The sequence below is a fragment of the Danio rerio genome, chromosome 10, assembly GCF_049306965.1.
Source record: "Danio rerio strain Tuebingen ecotype United States chromosome 10, GRCz12tu, whole genome shotgun sequence".
In the NCBI taxonomy this organism is placed as follows: domain Eukaryota; kingdom Metazoa; phylum Chordata; class Actinopteri; order Cypriniformes; family Danionidae; genus Danio; species Danio rerio.
This window is the reverse complement of record NC_133185.1, coordinates 34,470,001-34,489,505: the sequence shown is the minus strand read 5'-3', so window position 1 is coordinate 34,489,505 and position 19,505 is coordinate 34,470,001. Positions and strand designations below refer to the sequence as shown.

Below are 19,505 nucleotides of genomic sequence, written 5' to 3'. Positions count from 1 at the left end.
CATGACCGTATGAACCCTGTTAATGTCAAGCTATGAACACAATATTATCAGAGGAAATACATGGTAAAATATGAAATTGCCGTCTTTTTTGCTGAATATAACAATCAGTAAGCTATCATTTTAATAATCAATAATAATTATAAAAGTATAAAGTACAATAATTTTATACAATATAGAAAATAAAGATGAACAATCGTTCAAAACTAAATTTACATTAGACGAATATATTTTTTTATTTATTTAGTCTTATTTTTATTTATTCATTGTTTTGTCATCTATTTTCATTGTAAACCTATTACTTACTGTATGTTTAAATGTCAACAACATTTTTCACACTTAAGTCCAAAGAGAAATGGACTATTGACTATTGTTTGTTTTTTATTATTATTTTGAGCTGTATTATTTGGTTACTGAGCAGCTATAAACAACACTTTAAAATATAAGTTTTCATGTACTGTAAACTCAAAAGTCAACTTTATCAAACGGTTTAAGTTCACTTGACTTTTTGTTTTTTGCAGCGCAAGATTTCCTAAACTAGTAGTGTTTTGAAGTTAATGAATGCATAATAATTGTGATAACTGTGAAACGATGATTATTCCTCAGACTATAATTGTACAACCAAAATCTATAATCGCTGCATCCCTACTATACAATGACTTGCCTAATTACCCTAACTTGCCTGGTTAATCTAACTAACCTAGTTAAGCCTTTAAATAGCACTTTAAGCTGAACACTAGCATCTTGAAAACTATCTAGCAAAATATTATTTACTGTCATCATGGCAAAGATAAATCAGAAAAATATATAATTTATTAGAAATGAGTTATTAAAACTATTACTTTTAGAAATGTGTTAAAAAAATCTTCTTTATGTAAAACAGAAATTGTGGAAAAATATACAGGGAGGTTAATAATTCTGACTTCAACTGTGTATGAGTGACAATAAGAGACTGGGCTCTTGCAGCAGAGTTATCATCTCGGTTTGTATCCAATTTTGGAGCTTGTAATCTTAGTGGATTCTGCAGAAAGCACAGAACATATACCCTCAGCTCTTATTCTCCAGGGTCGGACAAATCTGCACTCCCTCTGGTCTAGTTGACCTTTGCTATTGTCCGTGCTCTGTGTCTAGTCATGTGGATCCGATTGCAGCTGCCAGAATGTCATCCGCAGCCATCTAATTCTCTCCGTTTCACTCACACTGCCTCTACTGTGCACCCCAGGCTTTCACTTGCAAATAAAGCCCATCCAGTGGCCCAATTAAGAGGGTCCTGTGATTTCCACATTCTAAATTAAAGCTTCAGTAACACTTTCCGTTATTCTTAACTGATGAAGACGCTAACAGAAAATCAGAATCTATTCGGTTTTATTGAGAGTGAACATTTGAAGCTCCAGATGACAAAATATACAGGGCATGGTTTCGAATGTTGACATGCATTGGTGTTGATGGTAATACAATTCTGAGGGTTTTGTCTATCCAAACTGATCTTTACTTTGTTTTTATTATTGGATTCAAGTCAGGTGATAGGTTGGGCCATTCTAAAGCTTGATTGTCTTTTTCTGAAAGCATTTGAGAGTTTCCTTGGTTGTGTTTTGGATCATTGTCTTGCTAAAATGCCCACCCTGACTTCATCTTCATCATCCTGCTAATGTAGATCTTGGACTAAAAATCTAATACTCATTTTGAAGGGCAAGGGGTTTGCCAAATAACTAAGATTTCAGCTGCTGTCTGGGCTTTCACTGCCATTCTACACCTCCCTTTCTTCATCTGTTCAATACTTTTTTCTGTGTCATTTCATTTTATTACACATAACTTAATTTGTAAACTAATTTGATCTGTTTTTTTTTCATATTTGGATCTTTTATCAACATCAACTTTCAAATTTCAGCACCTTTAGAATATATTTCGAATTTACAATATATTTTCGTGTTGAATACTTATTTCCCCCAGTGTTTGTGTGTGTGTGTATATATATATATATATATATATATATATATATATATATATATATATATATATATATATATATATATATATATAGTACACTGAAAAAAAATTATTCAAAGATGATTCCTTGGATTTACTGATTTTTTTTTTTTACGTTAAGTGGTTGTAAACAATTTATTTGGGCAAAGTTTAAACAAACAAATTAAGTTGAACATTATTAAACTTAATTTGTTTGTTTAAATTCAACACAAATAAATTGTTTGCAACAGTTCTGCATGCAACACTTTTTTCAGTGATACTGTACAGTCAAGCCCAAACTTATTCATACCCCTGGTAAATTCTGCCTTAAAGTTTTTGTTTAAATGTATATAAAAAAAGCTGAGAAATACCCTTTTGCCACAATGATGCCTCTTTTTATATTTTGGGAGAAGCCTGTGTCATTTCTGGCCCCCAAAAAAAAAAAAAAAAACTAAAACAAAAGTTTTAAAACAAAACTTGCTGGTTGAACAAAAGTATATTTGAGCCAGAATTTTGTATGAAAAAAATGTTGGGCTTGACTGTATAAATAAGAAAGCATTAACATGCAAATTTAAGATGCAAATATTGACATATTTTAGATTAGGATCAGTAGTTAATTTTCTTCGGTTAAATTCAGTTTCTGCTAAAATTGATCATTCTTTTTTAAGGTAAAACCAAAATAATGCATAGCAATAATTAATATAAAATGCTTAAGCATATATTATAATAAAGTTCATTGATTAGACCTAAAACAATTACACTGAAGTAAAAATCGAGTGTGTCATTTAATATATTTCTATATAATAAGTTGAATTGTGAAATATCTTAATTACATTAAGATTAAATAGCTGCTTGTTTGTTTTAATATATTTAAAAAATGCAATTTATTCCAGTAACCACAAAACTGAATACAGCATTCTTACTTCTCTAATTTTCATTGAGACATGATTGTTCAAAAACCAGTGTAAAAAAAGCTGATTTTGTACTCAAGAAATATTTTGTATTATTTCAACTGATCTTTTTCTTGTGATTTCGTCTTAATATCAACGTGATGATTGATCATTATAAACAGATGATTCATATTTTTTTTAAAAACAGTACTACATGTATTGCAAAATAAATTTTCCAAACATAAATTGGGATTAGTGCCAGTTTAAATGCCATCAAATGAATAAATATAATGAAAAACACATGCAAATACTAAATATTAATAATAATATAGTAATTTAGATATAGTAATATGAAGTGTCAAATTTGGCTTTGACACAAGACATTTTACTAAATTTTTGATCAGGCAAATTCCCTTTCCTAGATATCTCCGAACACAATGACTAGTCGAATCAAAAAATGTATTCAATCCAATCATCTCACATTTAAAGGCCAAGTTTGTTTTGTGACGTGTCATGTTTGATGCTTACATTTGAAGATCATGCTCACAGGCTAAGCCATGAATGATTGGATTACCAGGCGGAAGAGTCCACACGAGCAGAAAATATGACATGTGCTTAATATGTGCCTACGGATACAGCAAATATATGGATGCATGCTATGTGAAAGAGAGAGACACACTTACCCGCTCTAATGTAATCTCTTCAAATTCATATTCAATTTCTGTTCCATTTACCTATTGGAGAGAGGGAAAAAAGAAAATCCCATTAGATCTGTTTGGATATGCAATTCAAAGAGGGTGTTAATCATTAAACCATCACATGAAATATACAACTGTGCCACAGTAGCTATCTTTCCATCCACTTAATTTATGCACATTTTGGAATACCATATAAAAATTTTTCGATGGAAATGGCAAGGTGCATGTAAATTTGAAAAATGTGAACTGAGTACACTCAGAAAAATGTAAGTGATTTCAACAGATACCTTTTTTATGGTATTATCAGGAAAGGACTTTGTTTTGCGATTTTGTTCTCTTTGACTCATTGGATGGAAATGCTGCATTATTTGCAAACATTTCATGCGATATTCCAGTTTTGAGCACAAGTATAATTTGCATCTTTGATTAGAAACCTAACTATTGATATCCTCAACCAGCAGCAGAAAATAAATATGTTGAAAGAGGTTCATAGCAGTTGCAACAACACATTTGCTTGCTAAAGAACTAAATTAAACACTATATTGCTGAGCATATGAAGAGTTTACATGCAAAAGCCTCTTTGCAATCCTTACCATCTGAAATTGTCCTCTACAATGTGCATTTTTCTCAGTCTGTTGTTTAAAGAAATGCCATTTAAGGCAAGTTTTAAGAGAAGTATGTTTTATACACTGCAAAAAATGCTTTTCTTACTTAGATATTTTGTCTGTTTTCTAGTCTAAATATCTAAAAATTCCGAATTTTCGTGACAAGCAAAGCACAATGTCTTGCTTTAAGAAATAATATGCCAAAATGAAAAGAGTTTGTCTTTAAAACCAACAAAATAATCTGCCAATGGGGTAAGCAAAATAATCTTGTTTTTCCTTTTGACATAAGATTATTTTGCTTACCTAATTGGCAGATTATTTAGCTTGTTTTAAGGAAAAAGTCACTTAATTTTGGCATATTGTTTCTTAAAACAAGACATTATGTTTCTTGATTTAAGAATGTTTAGAAATTTGGACTAAACAAGATTAAAAAGTAAGAAAACATTTTTTTTTTTTGCAGTGTAGACATACCTGAATGGCTTGTGCCAATCGATGGACGGAGTCTGGCATATAAAGAGGAATGCCAGACTCCAGCTCGGGGTCAGTTTACCTGGTGAGCAAGCGTGCTGTGGCAGAGCCGTGAGCAATTTTCTCAGTGAGTGGATACTTGTACGTTTAACTTTTTATCTTTGATTTGTTTTTGTGTTGTATATATTCAACTTTTTTTGATTGGTTGATTTGATACTTAGTATTTTTGTATATATATTTTTGTAAATTATTTTGGAATTTTATGGACACTGAATATATATATATATATATATATATATATATATATATATATATATATATATATATATATATATATATATATATATATATATATATATATATATATATGGGGGGGTTCACAACATCGCAGTGTAGTTTCAGTGATTTTACTCTTATGCCGTGTTCAGACTGCACGGTTCTCAAAGTAGTGGCGTCACAGATGTTTTCACACTGCGTGACTAACTGGGGTAGTGTTCCGTCACTGCTGTGTTTACACTGCAAAATAATTCGGCAAAGGGGGTTTCAATTTGCATGACTTTACAATAGGAAGAATCGTCGACAACTTTGTCTCGGTCTGCAAACCATGCCTTAAAACAAGCGCATGCAAGAAGTAACATGGAAACACTGCAAGATCACGTAGTCTTATTAACAACATAACGAAAATGAAGCCTTTTTGTTTCCCTGGCTTTTGAAGAGAATTAGCAATTTCTCCTCAATTTTTTTCCTTTTCAACTCGGTTGTGGTATTGATCAAATGATATGTAAAAGAGACATGTGTTGCTGCCAAATTTACAGTAGTTTTTACTCCATTCCATGGGTCCAAATAAACCAGTGGTCACCAAACTTGTTCCTGGAGGGCCGGTGTCCAGCAGATTTAAGCTCCAACCCTAATCAAACACACTTGAACAAGCTAATCAAGGTCTTACTAGGTATACTTGAAACATCTAGGCAGGTGTGTTGAGGCAAGTTGGAGCTAAACCCTGCAGGGACACCGGCCCTCCAGGACCGAGATTGGTGACCCCTGAAATAGACAAAAAAAAAAACCTTTTAACTCCCCTAACATACCGCTGGCCTGCAGATACCCATAGTAGTGAATGCTGCTTTCTCATTGGCTGTAGGTGATCGCTGATGTTATTTTCAATCAGAACACATTTCACGCTGTGTGATTTGAATTGTCGACAGCTCCAGATATTTAGCACACCAAATATCTCACAGGCTTTGGCGACTCATCTGCGATTCTCTCAGATCGTGTCTTTGATAGTTCATACTGTGTAATTGTTACTCGTACGTAAACGCGCACTGATTTGCTTGCGATTTCTCAAAACCTGTCAGCGAGTCAAAATCGAGGCTAAAATCATCCAATCTGAACTTGGCCTTAGTGCAAAGAATAGGTTATTTTCATTGCATTCAAAATGAAATACCGGAACATAAACATAGGAGGCTGAGAAAAACACAAATTTAAAGGAAAATTTCAGACAGCACTTAAAGGTTTTTGCTGTTGAAATCTTCATATATTACATTCTAAATGAAAACAAAAATGCTGCTTGGTAAAAACATTTGCTTAATATGTGCTAAAACAACACATATCTTGAAAAGTTTTGACAGTTTATGTTCAACCCACTTAAATTTGTTTGCAGTAAAGTTATGCAATAATTTTGTGCTGCTAGCTGTGTCTGAAAACACATACATCCATGTTATATAGTATGCTAAAAACAAAATAGAGGGTGAGTATTCAAATTCATAAAATTTGAAAATCCGTATACGAGAAGTACCTGGATGACCTACTACTTCCAGCGAGATTCTAAAGTGCACATCGCATGGATGCTATGCTATCCCATGATGCACGCAAGAGAATTTATGAATGGGAGTGAAGCAACGTAATTGTCACGGGAAGGTCAAGCGATGATGACAAAATGGAGATGAAGTATGTCCGAGTTCCATTCATACTGCTCAAATTCATACTCTATAACGGCCGAGTAGTAAATTCAAATGCAGTACCTACTGAGTAGTAGCCGATATCGGACACAACCACTGTCTAGTCGATGGTTAATTCCTGTGATGCTTTGCGTGGGATAGGATTTAGAGGGGTAAATGATGAGGTGTTTTATGTAAAGACACAGACTCGTAAGGTTTTAATCTTCACCTATTTTGGAGATTCTGATGAGTTTCAATTAAGATTTTGAGTTTTGGTTCACTCAATGAGAACTCAGTGAACTGCCAGTTCTGAGATCAGTTTGATTTTACTTTCCCACTCCTAAAAACTATAAATATCAAAGTAGTTATGAACTGAAACATCTGGTCATCCAAATGAATGATTACAATTAATTGTCTTAAAAGAGTCATTTGTGTAGATGTTAAACTAGATAAATTGAAAGAAATGCTATTTGATCTCTATTTAAAACGGCTCTGGGATTCCATTTGCCTAAATTAAGTTGAAATAACATGAGTCATACTGTATGTGATGATTACATTTTTTATATTAACACCTGTGATTAATGCATTTTGAGTGTTTCCAGAAAGAATAAGTCAAAAAACCTCTCAAAAACACCACCATTCAGCTTATTTTCCTTGAAAGAGACAGGAATGGACATTTTCAAAATTGAGCCTCATATTTATTCAGCTCACCGCGTCAGCTGTAATTGTCTAAATCTGAGTCTGGACACTGAAATCCATAATCATTTACCTGCGCGTACAATGGGACAGGCCTCTGGGGCAGACATGCTGTATCAAGCAACCCTTTAAGCATGAGTTCATAGCCAGAAATGACATTCAAAGGCAACCAATCCAATTTCAAGTTCGAATTGGAGTGAGGGTCATCTTTGTGCTTGATTAGAGATGTTCATCTTAATTATTCTTTAATACGTGAAGCTAAATTAACGGCCGCATGGCGCTCTAATACGTGTTAAAGAGCTTTTCAAAACCAGCATGGAGGCTCTCATGGTCATGATTTCAGCACATGCAAACATGCCCCTCCTTCCACCAATCAGAAGGTGAATAACAATTGTCTAAAATCACGCCATCAAACTGCTTAACTCTTCTAGTAGCATAATCACAAGAGTCTTCAATATACACAATAAATCATATTACGTTGATTAATACATAACAGCTGGTCCAACTGTTCAAATGTTTATACATGTCTAATGTATTTATTTGACTCCAGTGTTGACAGATATCATTTAAACATCTTTGTAAAATGCTGATTTTGGTCAAAAACATGATAAAAACTGAAAACATTTTTTAGAGTTTGCAAATTTGTAATGGATATATAATATGAGACCTGCTGCAGCTTAATTTATCAAATAATTGGTTCTAACTGGACTTTGATTGCAAACCTAAAATAAAAGTTTTTATTTTTATTTTATGTGTTAACCATCCTGCATAATTCTATAGATATTTTTTACACATTTTTGGCAAGGAAATTATTCCTCAACCACCGATTCGTGGATTAATTGGTACCAGGCTGCACAAGAAATCATTAACTATTTTCATTTTATTTATTATTTGCATCTGATTGATTTTTTATTTAAAAATAAAAAGTCTTTTATTATGAAAAATGACCATACTCTCTTGCTTACAACTCGCCCAAATTTAACTCACAAGAAGCAAAATAAGTAAGTAAAAGGCGTTTTTAGAAAGTGTCGTTGCTAAGACCCAGTAAAGGCCCTGCAAACTGCCAAGGTATGGATTCGCAACCCAGTTGTCAACAAATCAGGTGAATCCAGCATGTTTGTGCAAGAAGATCAGCTGATAGAGATGGCAAATGACGGCGGCCTTTTAGGGGTCATTCACATATCAGCCTTTCTAGAGTTTGAACAAGTTTGTTGTTTCCACGGCGTGCACTCACCGCGAGTCACGTAACAAGAATTTAACGATCAACTTTAGCTTGTATGGAATATTCATATTTCGGTAAGATTAGTTTTCTCAGATAAACACAGAAGTCCCAAACACTGCAGTGCATTGTAACTTTCTCCAAAAATAAAACTTGTATCAAAGTAACAGCTGATAGAGTAAGTGGCAGCTTGTCATCCTCTGGGAAAACGATTGATGGTTGCCTAGCAACCTACGAAACAATTAATTAAATTGTAACAGACTATATTATTTTTTCCTTTATACACCAGTGTGAATACTGCTATTTTTTGTTACTGTATTTCAAATAGGGCAAATTTAAAGGCTAAAGCCTTACGGTTTTCAGCTACAAATGGCCTACTAATGTTTTGCTTTTATATTTTACATTAGGTTATTGTTTGTGCATTAAAAAATCTAGATATAGTAATAATCATACCGTTTATTTGAAAACAACATTTTTTGTCATCATTACTGAAAACTTATATGAACAATAATATCATTAAATGTGGAGGTGGACGTTACAATATTTTCCAAGGGAAAAGGGGGTCTAGGACAAAAAAAAAAAAGGTTGGGAACCACTGCTGTACACTTTAGCATACAGTCCGGATATGAAATTCCATTGTTACCCCTAAAAGGGTCTGGGTTCTTCTTCATGAGTTTATGACACCTAGTGCAGTGACTATACTGGTGGAAGTCACTCGGTGACATCTTATTTACCAAAATGCTGGCCAGAATCAACCAGTCCCATCATCAAAGACATTTCAAAGAAAAACACTCTCCACCCTGGACCCCACACCCAAAGACACACACTATTTAAATGGACTCACAGAAATCTCAAAATTCATGAAATGTGTTTATAACCCATGTATTCTCTTCCTTAATTTCTCTCTTAATTTGTACACTTGTATATGCTCTTTTCAAGACATTAGCCAAACTAAGAACGCATAAATTCTGTTTTATGTATTTCTAAAAGTGTCATGCTTGATGTCATTCTTCTTCATACATAATTATACAGCTCATGATCCAGCACACAGGACGATATCTGGTATGCTTGGTGCAATTTCAAACCAAGAGTTAAAGTTTGGTTTTAATACGTCCTATTAGTCATAAGGTAATTCTGAATGTTCATAATTAATGATAACTTGTTATTATTGATCATTAATGTTTATAAATTGAGCTGATTTCACTACAACACTCAGTTTGTTAATGTTTTTACTAAATAAAAGTATTTACTGACAGCCAACATTATTTCACAGGTGCTGTCCAGAGAGATGATTGCAAACAAGGACATTTTAAAAAGTGCTGGATAATAAGGCAGCCTTGGCATTTACAGTGAGTGTGCATGTTTCACATTTTGACTCCAACCCCCCCCTTACTAACGGAGTATTTCAGACAGCTGGAGAAAGAGAAACAGTCATTCATGGCTAATTGAAACCCAGTGAACAAGCTCGTTTCTGCCTCAGCTGTTAAACAGAGAGAGAGAGAGAGAGAGAGAGAAACATAGATGAATACTGTCTCACTGCTTTCCTCAGAGCGACATGACCTTTCATTTACAGCATCTACACCTGCTCTTCAACATGAGGACCAAGCAGATGTCAAAAAGCAGAGTCTCACTCTGCTACATTTCTCATATTAGTTCAGTTGTTGAATTCTAGCTGAAGGGCTTCGGGTCATGCAGGAGGATTTCGGAACATATTCGGTCATCTAGTTCAGAGTCGGCACCAGGATATAATAGAACATTTTGAACTGGGGACATATTTATCACTTTACTAAATTACAAGATAAATAATTAACTTAGTGATTTGGTTCTATCTTGACTATACAGTCAAGCCTAAAATCATTCATACCCCTGGTTAATTCTGACTCTATACAACAAGCAAGATATTTTTGACCGAAAATGACACAAGCTCCACTCAAAACATAATAATACGATGTACAAGAGTGATGTTAGAATTTTTAACGAATGCTTGCTGATTTGAATCCATTGCAGAAGAAAGTAGTTCCTCATACAAAAAGATTTTTAAACCCTTCGTGCTTAATTTTATTTTTAATATAGACGATTATGCTGCAAAACTATTGTATAAACCCAATATCACACGTTGCATGCCTCCAGTTTTGATAACTTGTAATGAGTCTGTTACAGCACTGTGGAGGAATTTTGGCCCACTCCTCTTTGCAGAACTGCTGTAATTCAGCCACACTGAAAAGTTTTCAAGCTTTAACCACCTATTTAAGATCATGCCACAGCATCTCAATTGAATTCAGGTCAGGACTTTGACTAGGCCACTCCAAAGCCTTCAATTTGTTTTTCTTCAACCATTCAGAAGTGGACTTGCTGATGTGCCTTGGATCATTGTCCTGCTGCAGAACCCAAGCTTGCTTCAGCTTGAGGTCACTAACAGATTGCCAGACATTCTCCCTCAGGATATTTTGGTGTACAGCAGAATTCATGGCTCCATTCATCACAGCAAGTCTTCCAGGTCCTGAAGCAGAAAAACAGTCCCAGGCCATCACACTACCACAACCATATTTACTGTTGGTATGTTCTTTTTCTGAAATGTGCTGTTATTTTAACGCCACACGTAATGGGACACACACCATCAAAATTGTCTCGTCAGTCCACATAGTGTTTTCCCAAAAGTATTGGGGCTCATTAAGATGTTTTGTGGCAAAACTGAGACAAGCCATAATGTTATTTTTGTTCAGCAGTAGTTTTCATCTTGGAACTCTGCCATGCAAACCATTTTTGCTCAGTCTTTTCTTATAGTGGAGTCAAAAACACTCACCTTAACTGAGGAAAGTGAGGCCTGCAGTTCTTTGGATATTGTTGTGGGGTCATTCGTGACCTCTTGTATGAGTTGTTACAGCACTCTTGGGGTATTTTGGTTGGACAACCACTCCTGGGAAGGTTCTCCACTGTTCCATGTTTTTGCCATTTGTAGATAATGCTACTCACTGTGGTTTGCTAAAGTCCCAAAGCTTTAGAAATGACCTTTTAGCATTTTCCAGACTGGTGGATTTCAATTATTTTCTTTCTCATTTGTTTCTTTGATTCTCATCATAATGTCTAGATTTTGAGGATCTTTTGGTCTACTTCACTTTGTCAGACGATCCTATTTAAGTGATTTCTTTATTGCAAACAGGTGTGGCAGTAATCAGGGACGGGGTTGGAAAATTGAACTCGGGTATGATAAACCAGAGTTATGTTCACAAAGGGAATAAAAACCTTAATTTTAAAATTGCATTTGATTTACTTGTGTTATCATAGACTAATATTAAAATTAGTTTGACGATCTGGAATATATTAAATTGTGATAAAGATGCAATAAATAAATAAATAAATAATTCAAAAATCAGTAAGGGGCAAATACTTTTTCACATCACTACTTTTGCCAGCAGCTAGCTCTGCAACTCTCACATAGTCACCCAATGAAGCTAAGCAGGGCTTCGCCTGGTCAGTACCTGGATGGGAGACCACATGGGAAAGCTAGGTTGCTGACGAAAGTGATGTTAGTAAGGCCAGCAGAGGGCGGCCAGTCTGCGTTCTGTGCAGGTCCTAATGCCCCAGTATAGTGCCGGGGACTCTATACTGCTCATTCAGTGGCGTCTTTCGGATGAGATGTTAAACGAAGCTCCTGACTCTCTGTGATCGTTAAAAATCCCAAGATGTCCTTCAAAAAACCGCAGAGGGTTTTACCCCTGCAACTCTAAATTTGCCCACTGGCCCCTTTCCATCATGGCCTCCTAACCCTCCCCATATCATAATAGGCTTCATCCCTCTGTCTCCTCTCCACCAATCAGCTGTTGTGTGGTGAGCGGATTGGCGCGATATGGCTGCCGTCATGTCATCCAGGTGCATGCTGCACACTGGTGGTGGATGAGGAGATTCCCCCCAATGTGTAAAGCGCTTTGAGTGCCCAGAAAATCACTATATAAATGTAAGGAATTATTCATTATTCTTCTTCTTCTTCTTCTTCTTCTTCTTCTTCTTATTATTATTATTCTTATTATTATTCTTCTTCTTATTATTATTACTGTATATATGAATAAAACATATATAACAAATTTGGTAAACAACACACATAAAATTACAATATTTGAAGCAATCAATATAATAAACAAACTGATGGACATAATCAAAACTCTGTATTAGTGGCCATATAGATTATAGTAGTCAACACTTGAAGTGGTTCAAAAAAGTTTTTCCCCCCAAGACAAAAATTGGTGTTGTTCAATAGTGCTAGGACCTTTGATTAAAGGATTTGATCCACTTCAAATGTTGTCTACTGTATATTATCACTAGGACCACAGAAAAAAATTTCACATCTCCAATGATTAGGCCTACACGGAATCTGCGCGCACAGAATTCCGCAGATTTTTTGCCCATCACTGATTCTGTTTGTTTACTTGTGTAAATGCGCTTATATTCATATTTATTCAGTTTTCAAATTAATTTTAATTGTAACATTATTGTCTAATATGAAAATATATGATTTATTTGCAACATAGTTTGTAAAGTAATATTTTCTGTCTTTTAGTAGATCTATTATATGAGAGACTTGCTTTGTTTACCAAGTAAAGTGGATCTAATTGGATTTGCATTGTAAACATTAAATGCAAGTTAAAAAGGTGTTACTTTTTATTTCATATATTAAGGTTTTAGTTTTGATACTCCCAAAATCATTCCGCATTAATCCGCAGATTTTTACCAAAAGTCTGCGCAGAAACAGCAAAAAACTGTCAGCAGATTCTAGCCCTACCGATGACACAAATCACAACTGCTGAAATAGCTTCACAATTATTATACTGAAACAATCTAATCAAATACAACATCTGATGTGGTCACATAGTTCACTGTGAGAGGCAGAATGTTATTTCTTGGCAGCGCACACAAGCGCTTGTGGTTGACGTTAACTAATCAGAGCAGCAGAAGCAGAGTCGCTTCTCCTCAGTTTCACCAACAGCTCTTCAGAAAACCCTCCAAGCTCACAGGCCTGAATATGACTACAAACACAATCAGAGAGATAACTGGCGGATGTGATAATTGATGGATGAGCCAATAAGAAACCAATAAGACAGAGATAATGAGTTCATTAACTGCGACGGTGCTCATCAGAACACAACAAGACTGCTTATTAGTTTACTTGACACAAGACACTGCAAGAGAACAGGGTGAAAGGTATAATAGTTATTACCATATTTCCCCAGTTTATCGATTATATTCAGAATTGCAAACTTTTCTGTATTACACATTTTCTAAAATGCTATGCTGAAATATTCAAATGAGGTTTGCTTTTATTCAAATCAAATATGGACTAGTTTTCTTATATACTCACTGGCCACTTTATTAGGTACGACTTGCTAGCAGCAGGTTGGACCCTCTTTTGCCTTCAGAACTGACTTAATTCTTTGTGGCATAGATTCAACAAAGAACTGGAAATATTCCTCAGAGTTTTTGGTTCATATTGACATGCATGATAGCATAATGCAGTTGCTGCAGATTTTTTGGCTGCACATCCATGATGCAAATCTCCCATTCCACTACATCCCAAAGGTGCTCTATTGGATTGAGATCTGGTGAGTGTGGAGGCTATTTGAGTACAGTGAACTCATTGTCATGTTCAAGAAACCAGTCTCTGAGATCATTTGCGCTTTATGACATGGCGCTGGAAGTAGTCATCAGAAGATGGGTACACTGTGGTTATGAAGGGATGGACATGGTCAGCCACAATTCTCAGGTATGCTGTGAAGGTGCTCAATTGGTACTAATGGGCCCAAAATGTGGCAAGAAAATATCCCCACAAAATTACATCACCACCACCAGTCGGAACCGATGATACAAAGGCAGGATGGATCCATGTTTTCATGTTGTTGATGCCAAATTTGGACCCTCCCATCCTATTGGTTAAAATCTTTTATTGTCCAATTTTGGTAAGCCTGTTCAAATTGTAGCCTCAATTTCCTGTTTTTAGCTGACAGGAGTGGCACTCTGTGTGGTCTTCTGCTGCTGCAGCCCATCTGCCTCAAGGTTGGACTTGTCTGGCCATTTTCCTTTAACCTCTGGCATCAACAAGGCATTTGCTCATACAGAACTGCTGCTCACTTGATATTTTCTCTTTTTTAGGACTATTCTCTGTAAACCCTATATATGGTTGTGTGTGAAAATTAGAGCAGATCAGCAGTTTCTGAAATATTAAGATCAGCAGGTTTGGCACCAACAAACATACAACACTGAAAGTCACCCAAATCACATTTCTTCCCCATTCTGATGCTCGGTTTGAACTGCAGCTGATTATTTTAACCATGTTGACATGTCTAAATGCATTGCGTTGCCGCCATGTGATTGGCTGATTAGATATTTGCAATAACAAGCACCTGGAGAGGTGTACCTAATAAAGTGGCCAGTGAATGTATTTCTAGCACAAAAATCATTGGATGAAGTAATGTTTTTTTTCTTCCAAACTTTGCTAAAGAGATTTGATGGATTTCTTTTTATCACCACATAATCCAGAAAATACTGCACAAATAACAGCTGCAAAAAAAAAAAAAGTTTAAAATAATCAGGCAACAAATTTTTGGCAATACAGTAACACTACAATAAAATCTGGCTTTTATTAAAATGTTGATGTCTGGTGTAAGTATTGCTAAAACGAGACATATGGCTAAGTGCAAGTAAAAAAATACTCCTAATTTAAATCGACAGACACAAATTGATAAAGTGATAAAAAACACTTAAAATCTACTTTGAAGGTTTCTTTCCATTAGAGTAAAAAAAGCACTTTTTGAAAAGCCTAAAAATTGACAGGTGCATGGAAATAGTGTTTTTGACTTTAGTGTCTCAACTTAAGTCACTTTTTTCTTAACTTTTTCTTGAGGTCAGGAAAAACATGGCCTTTCCATCTTCCCCCTGAAGAAATGACCCAATTACTAGGGCTTGAGTGGCATTAGCATTCTGAGCCACATGGTGTTGCAAATGTGAGTCGCTGGGGAGCGAGTGAGTGAGAGTGAGAAAGAGAGAGCAGCTGCATTGAGGACGGTGGGAGGGAAGTTCAATATGAAGCATCCGGGGTGTAAAAGCTCACATTAAACTGGTGAGTCACTGCAAATGTGGCAACAAACAAGCTCGTGAATGAACGCGTATACTGAATGGCAAGCCATTTTAACATTTTATCTAAAATACATACTATTAATTTTCGTTCAATTATTAGAGTTTTATATTAAGTACTGGTACCTATTCAGTAGCTACTTGTGCTTATTCTCTAGTAAAAAAAATGACTAGTGTCTATGAATAAGTAACAGAATGTTCAGTTTGTCACTTGATTAGCTGTTAAATTCAAATCTGCTTTACCGCAATAGCTTGTGCTGAGGTAGAGAAAGATGCACTTCACCTATAATAAATCCCAATTTATCAGTGTTTTCAAAACAATTAAGTTCATTTGAGGTTTCAAACATTTAAATACACGTTAGTACTAAAAAAACAAAACATTTCTGGTTAGTAAAATACACACTGATGTCTATGCAGAAGGCAATACTAATTATTTCTAAACTTAATTGGATGTTGTGCTTTACGCATATCAGAAAAACACTGATTAGGTTCCTAGAAGGTTTACTGAATTCCTCTCAGTTAAATGGGCACTAACTTTCATGTATTTTAGTAGTTGATGAATTAACATGTTTAAATCCAGCAGCTTTAATCTCTTCACTACATCAATATCAGATACTTTGTCAATAAGTTTGTCAATATGTTCAGAAAAATGAAAATCAAACAAAATACAATATATATATATATATATATATATATATATATATATATATATATATATATATATATATATATATATATATATATATATATATATATATATATATATATTTACTGGATTTAAATTTATTACTTTAAAGCGATGCGTTCTAAACAACAATCACATTATAAAACTCATGCCGGAGGGTCATTGGAGTATTATAATCATATTTGTAAAAAGGTTAATGAATGCTTTCAAGTGAATTCAAAAATGATACTAATCACTGTTAGAATATCTGCTGTCAAGATGATATAATAGATGTAATAAATTATATCAAAAACAGAGCAGTTATCAAAATCAAATATTTGATTTCTCATTAAAAGTCAATAGCAAAAATGTTAATGTTTTAGTAGTAACTATAGAATATTTAGTAGTCATTATTAAAATAACAACTAGTATATAACAAAGAAGTATTGTATATGTTTAAGGGGTATTTATTATTTATTTACCTTATTATTATCATTGAATTTACAATGTATTAGTATTAAATGAAGTACTTATATAACAGAACTAGTTATGAAGTGCACAAACAATAGTACATCAAGCATAGCCATTGGTAGACATTGATTAAGTAGTTTTCAATGAATAAGATAGTATTGACAAAAAATGGTTTTAGCAGCATGAGAACATTGAGCGTCAAAAGGGCTTGCCATAATGTATGATTCGCCTCAGTGCGTTCGTCCACACGTGTCCATTATGACTGGACATTTTCCAGCTAATACTTTGCCTCTTCTGTTTTGGCTGATGTGGGATGGCACATTTTTACGCCCATCAAGGTGATTTAGCTTGAATATCCCTCAAGCCATGTCATAATAAGATGCGATTTCCTCAATAAACACCCACGTGGACTAATTAGCACTTCAAACGAACCACTATTGTTCCTGACAAGCAAATGGAAACAAAAGCACTGTTAAAAGTAGCTAGAAGTGGTAATTTTGCTACATTAGGTCCCAAATCCTTTATTGATTCTGTCGCCCCCTTGCTTCATGCTCGTCCTTCTGAAACTTAGCTTGGTCACACTTTATTTTCATGTTCCGTTTGTTGAATTTAAGTTACATTGCATCTACATGCCAGCTAATTCTCATTAGATTATAAGTAGACTGTTAGGTTGGGGTTAGGGTTTAAGTGTAAGTTGACATGAACTTGCAAAGTTTCTTATAGTCAGTTAAATGTCTGTTGAAGGAGCAGTAACAACAGATATTAAGCAGACAGTCTACTAATACTCAAATGGACATAACATTAAAGTGTTACTCTTAGCTTTGTTCCCTATAGAGTTACAAAGACGAGGCTTTTAAAATTAATAGTACTTAACCAGAATTCTTGCCAGTTCTAAAACTACACAATTGTAAGTTAGAACTTGTGGTGCCTGTTGAATATTTACAATTTTTAAACATTCTAATTACAATATACTAACAACATACTATATCAAAACTATTAGGGTACATTTTTGTCTATATTGTTAATATATAGTAGTGTAAAGATAGCATACACTACCTGACAAAACTCTTTTCGCCTATCCAAGTTTTATATAATACGTTGACTTCTAGTTGATTATTAGGCATCAGAAGTGGCTTATATGAATGGCCTTTAGATTACGCTTAGTTTACCCCAAAACAAAAATTATGATCATGTCTTGATTTTTAATTAATCAGTTAAGACAGTAAGGTCTAACTTTGTTTAGTCAAAAGTCTTGTCACCTAACAAAAATAATTTACAGTATAGAATACTATAACTTTACAGTCATGGTGCAGTGGAAGAAGTAATATTGTGTCTGACTCCCATGAGCTTGGAGGACTGCATCCATACATCTCTGCAGTGACATCTGCAGTCATCTGGAATGTGGAATGTCATCTGGAATGACAAAGAAAGCGTTCTTGCAAGACTCCCAGAGTTCATCAAGATTCTTTGGATTCATCTTCAATGCCTCCTCCATCTTACCCCAGACATGCTCAGTAATGTTCATGTCTGGTGATTGGGCTGGTCAATCCTGGAGCACCTTGACCTTGTTTGCTTTTAGGAACTTTGATGTGGAGGCTGAAGTATGAGAATAAGTGCTATCCTGCTGAAAAATTGGTCCTCTCCCATGGTTTGTAATGTAATGGGCAGCCCAAATGTCTTGGTTCTTCAGTCTGTTGATGTCGCCATCCACTCTGAAGATCTCTTGCATGCTCCCATACTGAATGTAACCCCAAATTATGATTTTTTTCTTCACCAAACTTGCAGGTTTCAATAGGTCTTCTGCAGTATTTGTGATGATTGGGATGCAGTTCAACAGATGATTTATCAGAACAATCTACCTTCTGCCACTTTTTCAAATTATCAAGAAGAAGTATAATAATATTCTAATATAATAAGTATAAAGATATACTGTAAGTATAAAACTATAAGATATAGTTGTATAGTTTAAAACAATTTAACTTTCAATACTGTGAAATAGTGCCAGTCAACATTTTCAGCAGCACTAGTTAAATGTATTTTTTTCCTGCTTCATTTTAGCCTTGTTTATGAGCAATGAACCAAAACAACTAAACACAGACTTTGTTTTGAAGGAAATAAATGAAAAAGGCTATTTGCTGCACCTTTCTAATTGGAGGAATTTTCTGTACGGAATCGTAGGTAATGTATATTCCTCTGCTCAAATGATCGTTTCAAAATTAAGTTGATTAATGTGAATAAATTATTTTTTACATTTTATTTTAACATCAAGCATTAGACTACTAAAACTTTTATGCACATCAAATTAAGCATGACGAATTCTACTAAAGTCTACTGCTTGTAACATCTTTCAGAAGCATCAACAGATGGAAACATTCCTTTTTCATGACACCAAGGAAAAATCTTTGTCTTTTAAGCTTGATTTGCAACTAGCCTTGACACTTCCTTGATAAACAGCACAAAGCCCACACAGCATTAACCTGAGGCGAATCTGCACACTAAAGCAACTGAGGTTTCTTTTAATAAAGTGAACAGATGACACTGTGCTGGGTGAGCGAATGTGTGTGTGTACGATAAATCTATCTCATGAATATGCATCATGAGCTTGATTCTGTCTTTCCTGTCGGTTTTTCTGCAGCACTTAATTTCTTTCTCTACGCGGTTGTGTCAGGTCACTTAAACCCCGTTCAGATAACACTATTTTTGCAGTTTTTTTCGGCATTATTTGCTTGACGAAGAGTATTGTGGGGATAGGTGTAGTACTGCAAGATTTAAAGTT

At 34.7% G+C, this 19,505-nt stretch overlaps 1 protein-coding gene across 51 annotated transcripts in view; it reads right to left on the bottom strand.

Annotated features, from left to right (window-relative positions):
- dlg2 (discs, large homolog 2 (Drosophila)) overlaps positions 1-19,505 on the bottom strand; it is a 426,869-nt gene that overhangs the window by 145,539 nt on the left and 261,825 nt on the right. For all 51 annotated transcript variants that reach the window (XM_009305412.5, XM_073913862.1, XM_073913864.1 and 48 more), the window contains 1 exon segment: positions 3,536-3,586. In XM_009305412.5, the coding sequence (XP_009303687.1) occupies positions 3,536-3,586 (51 nt within the window).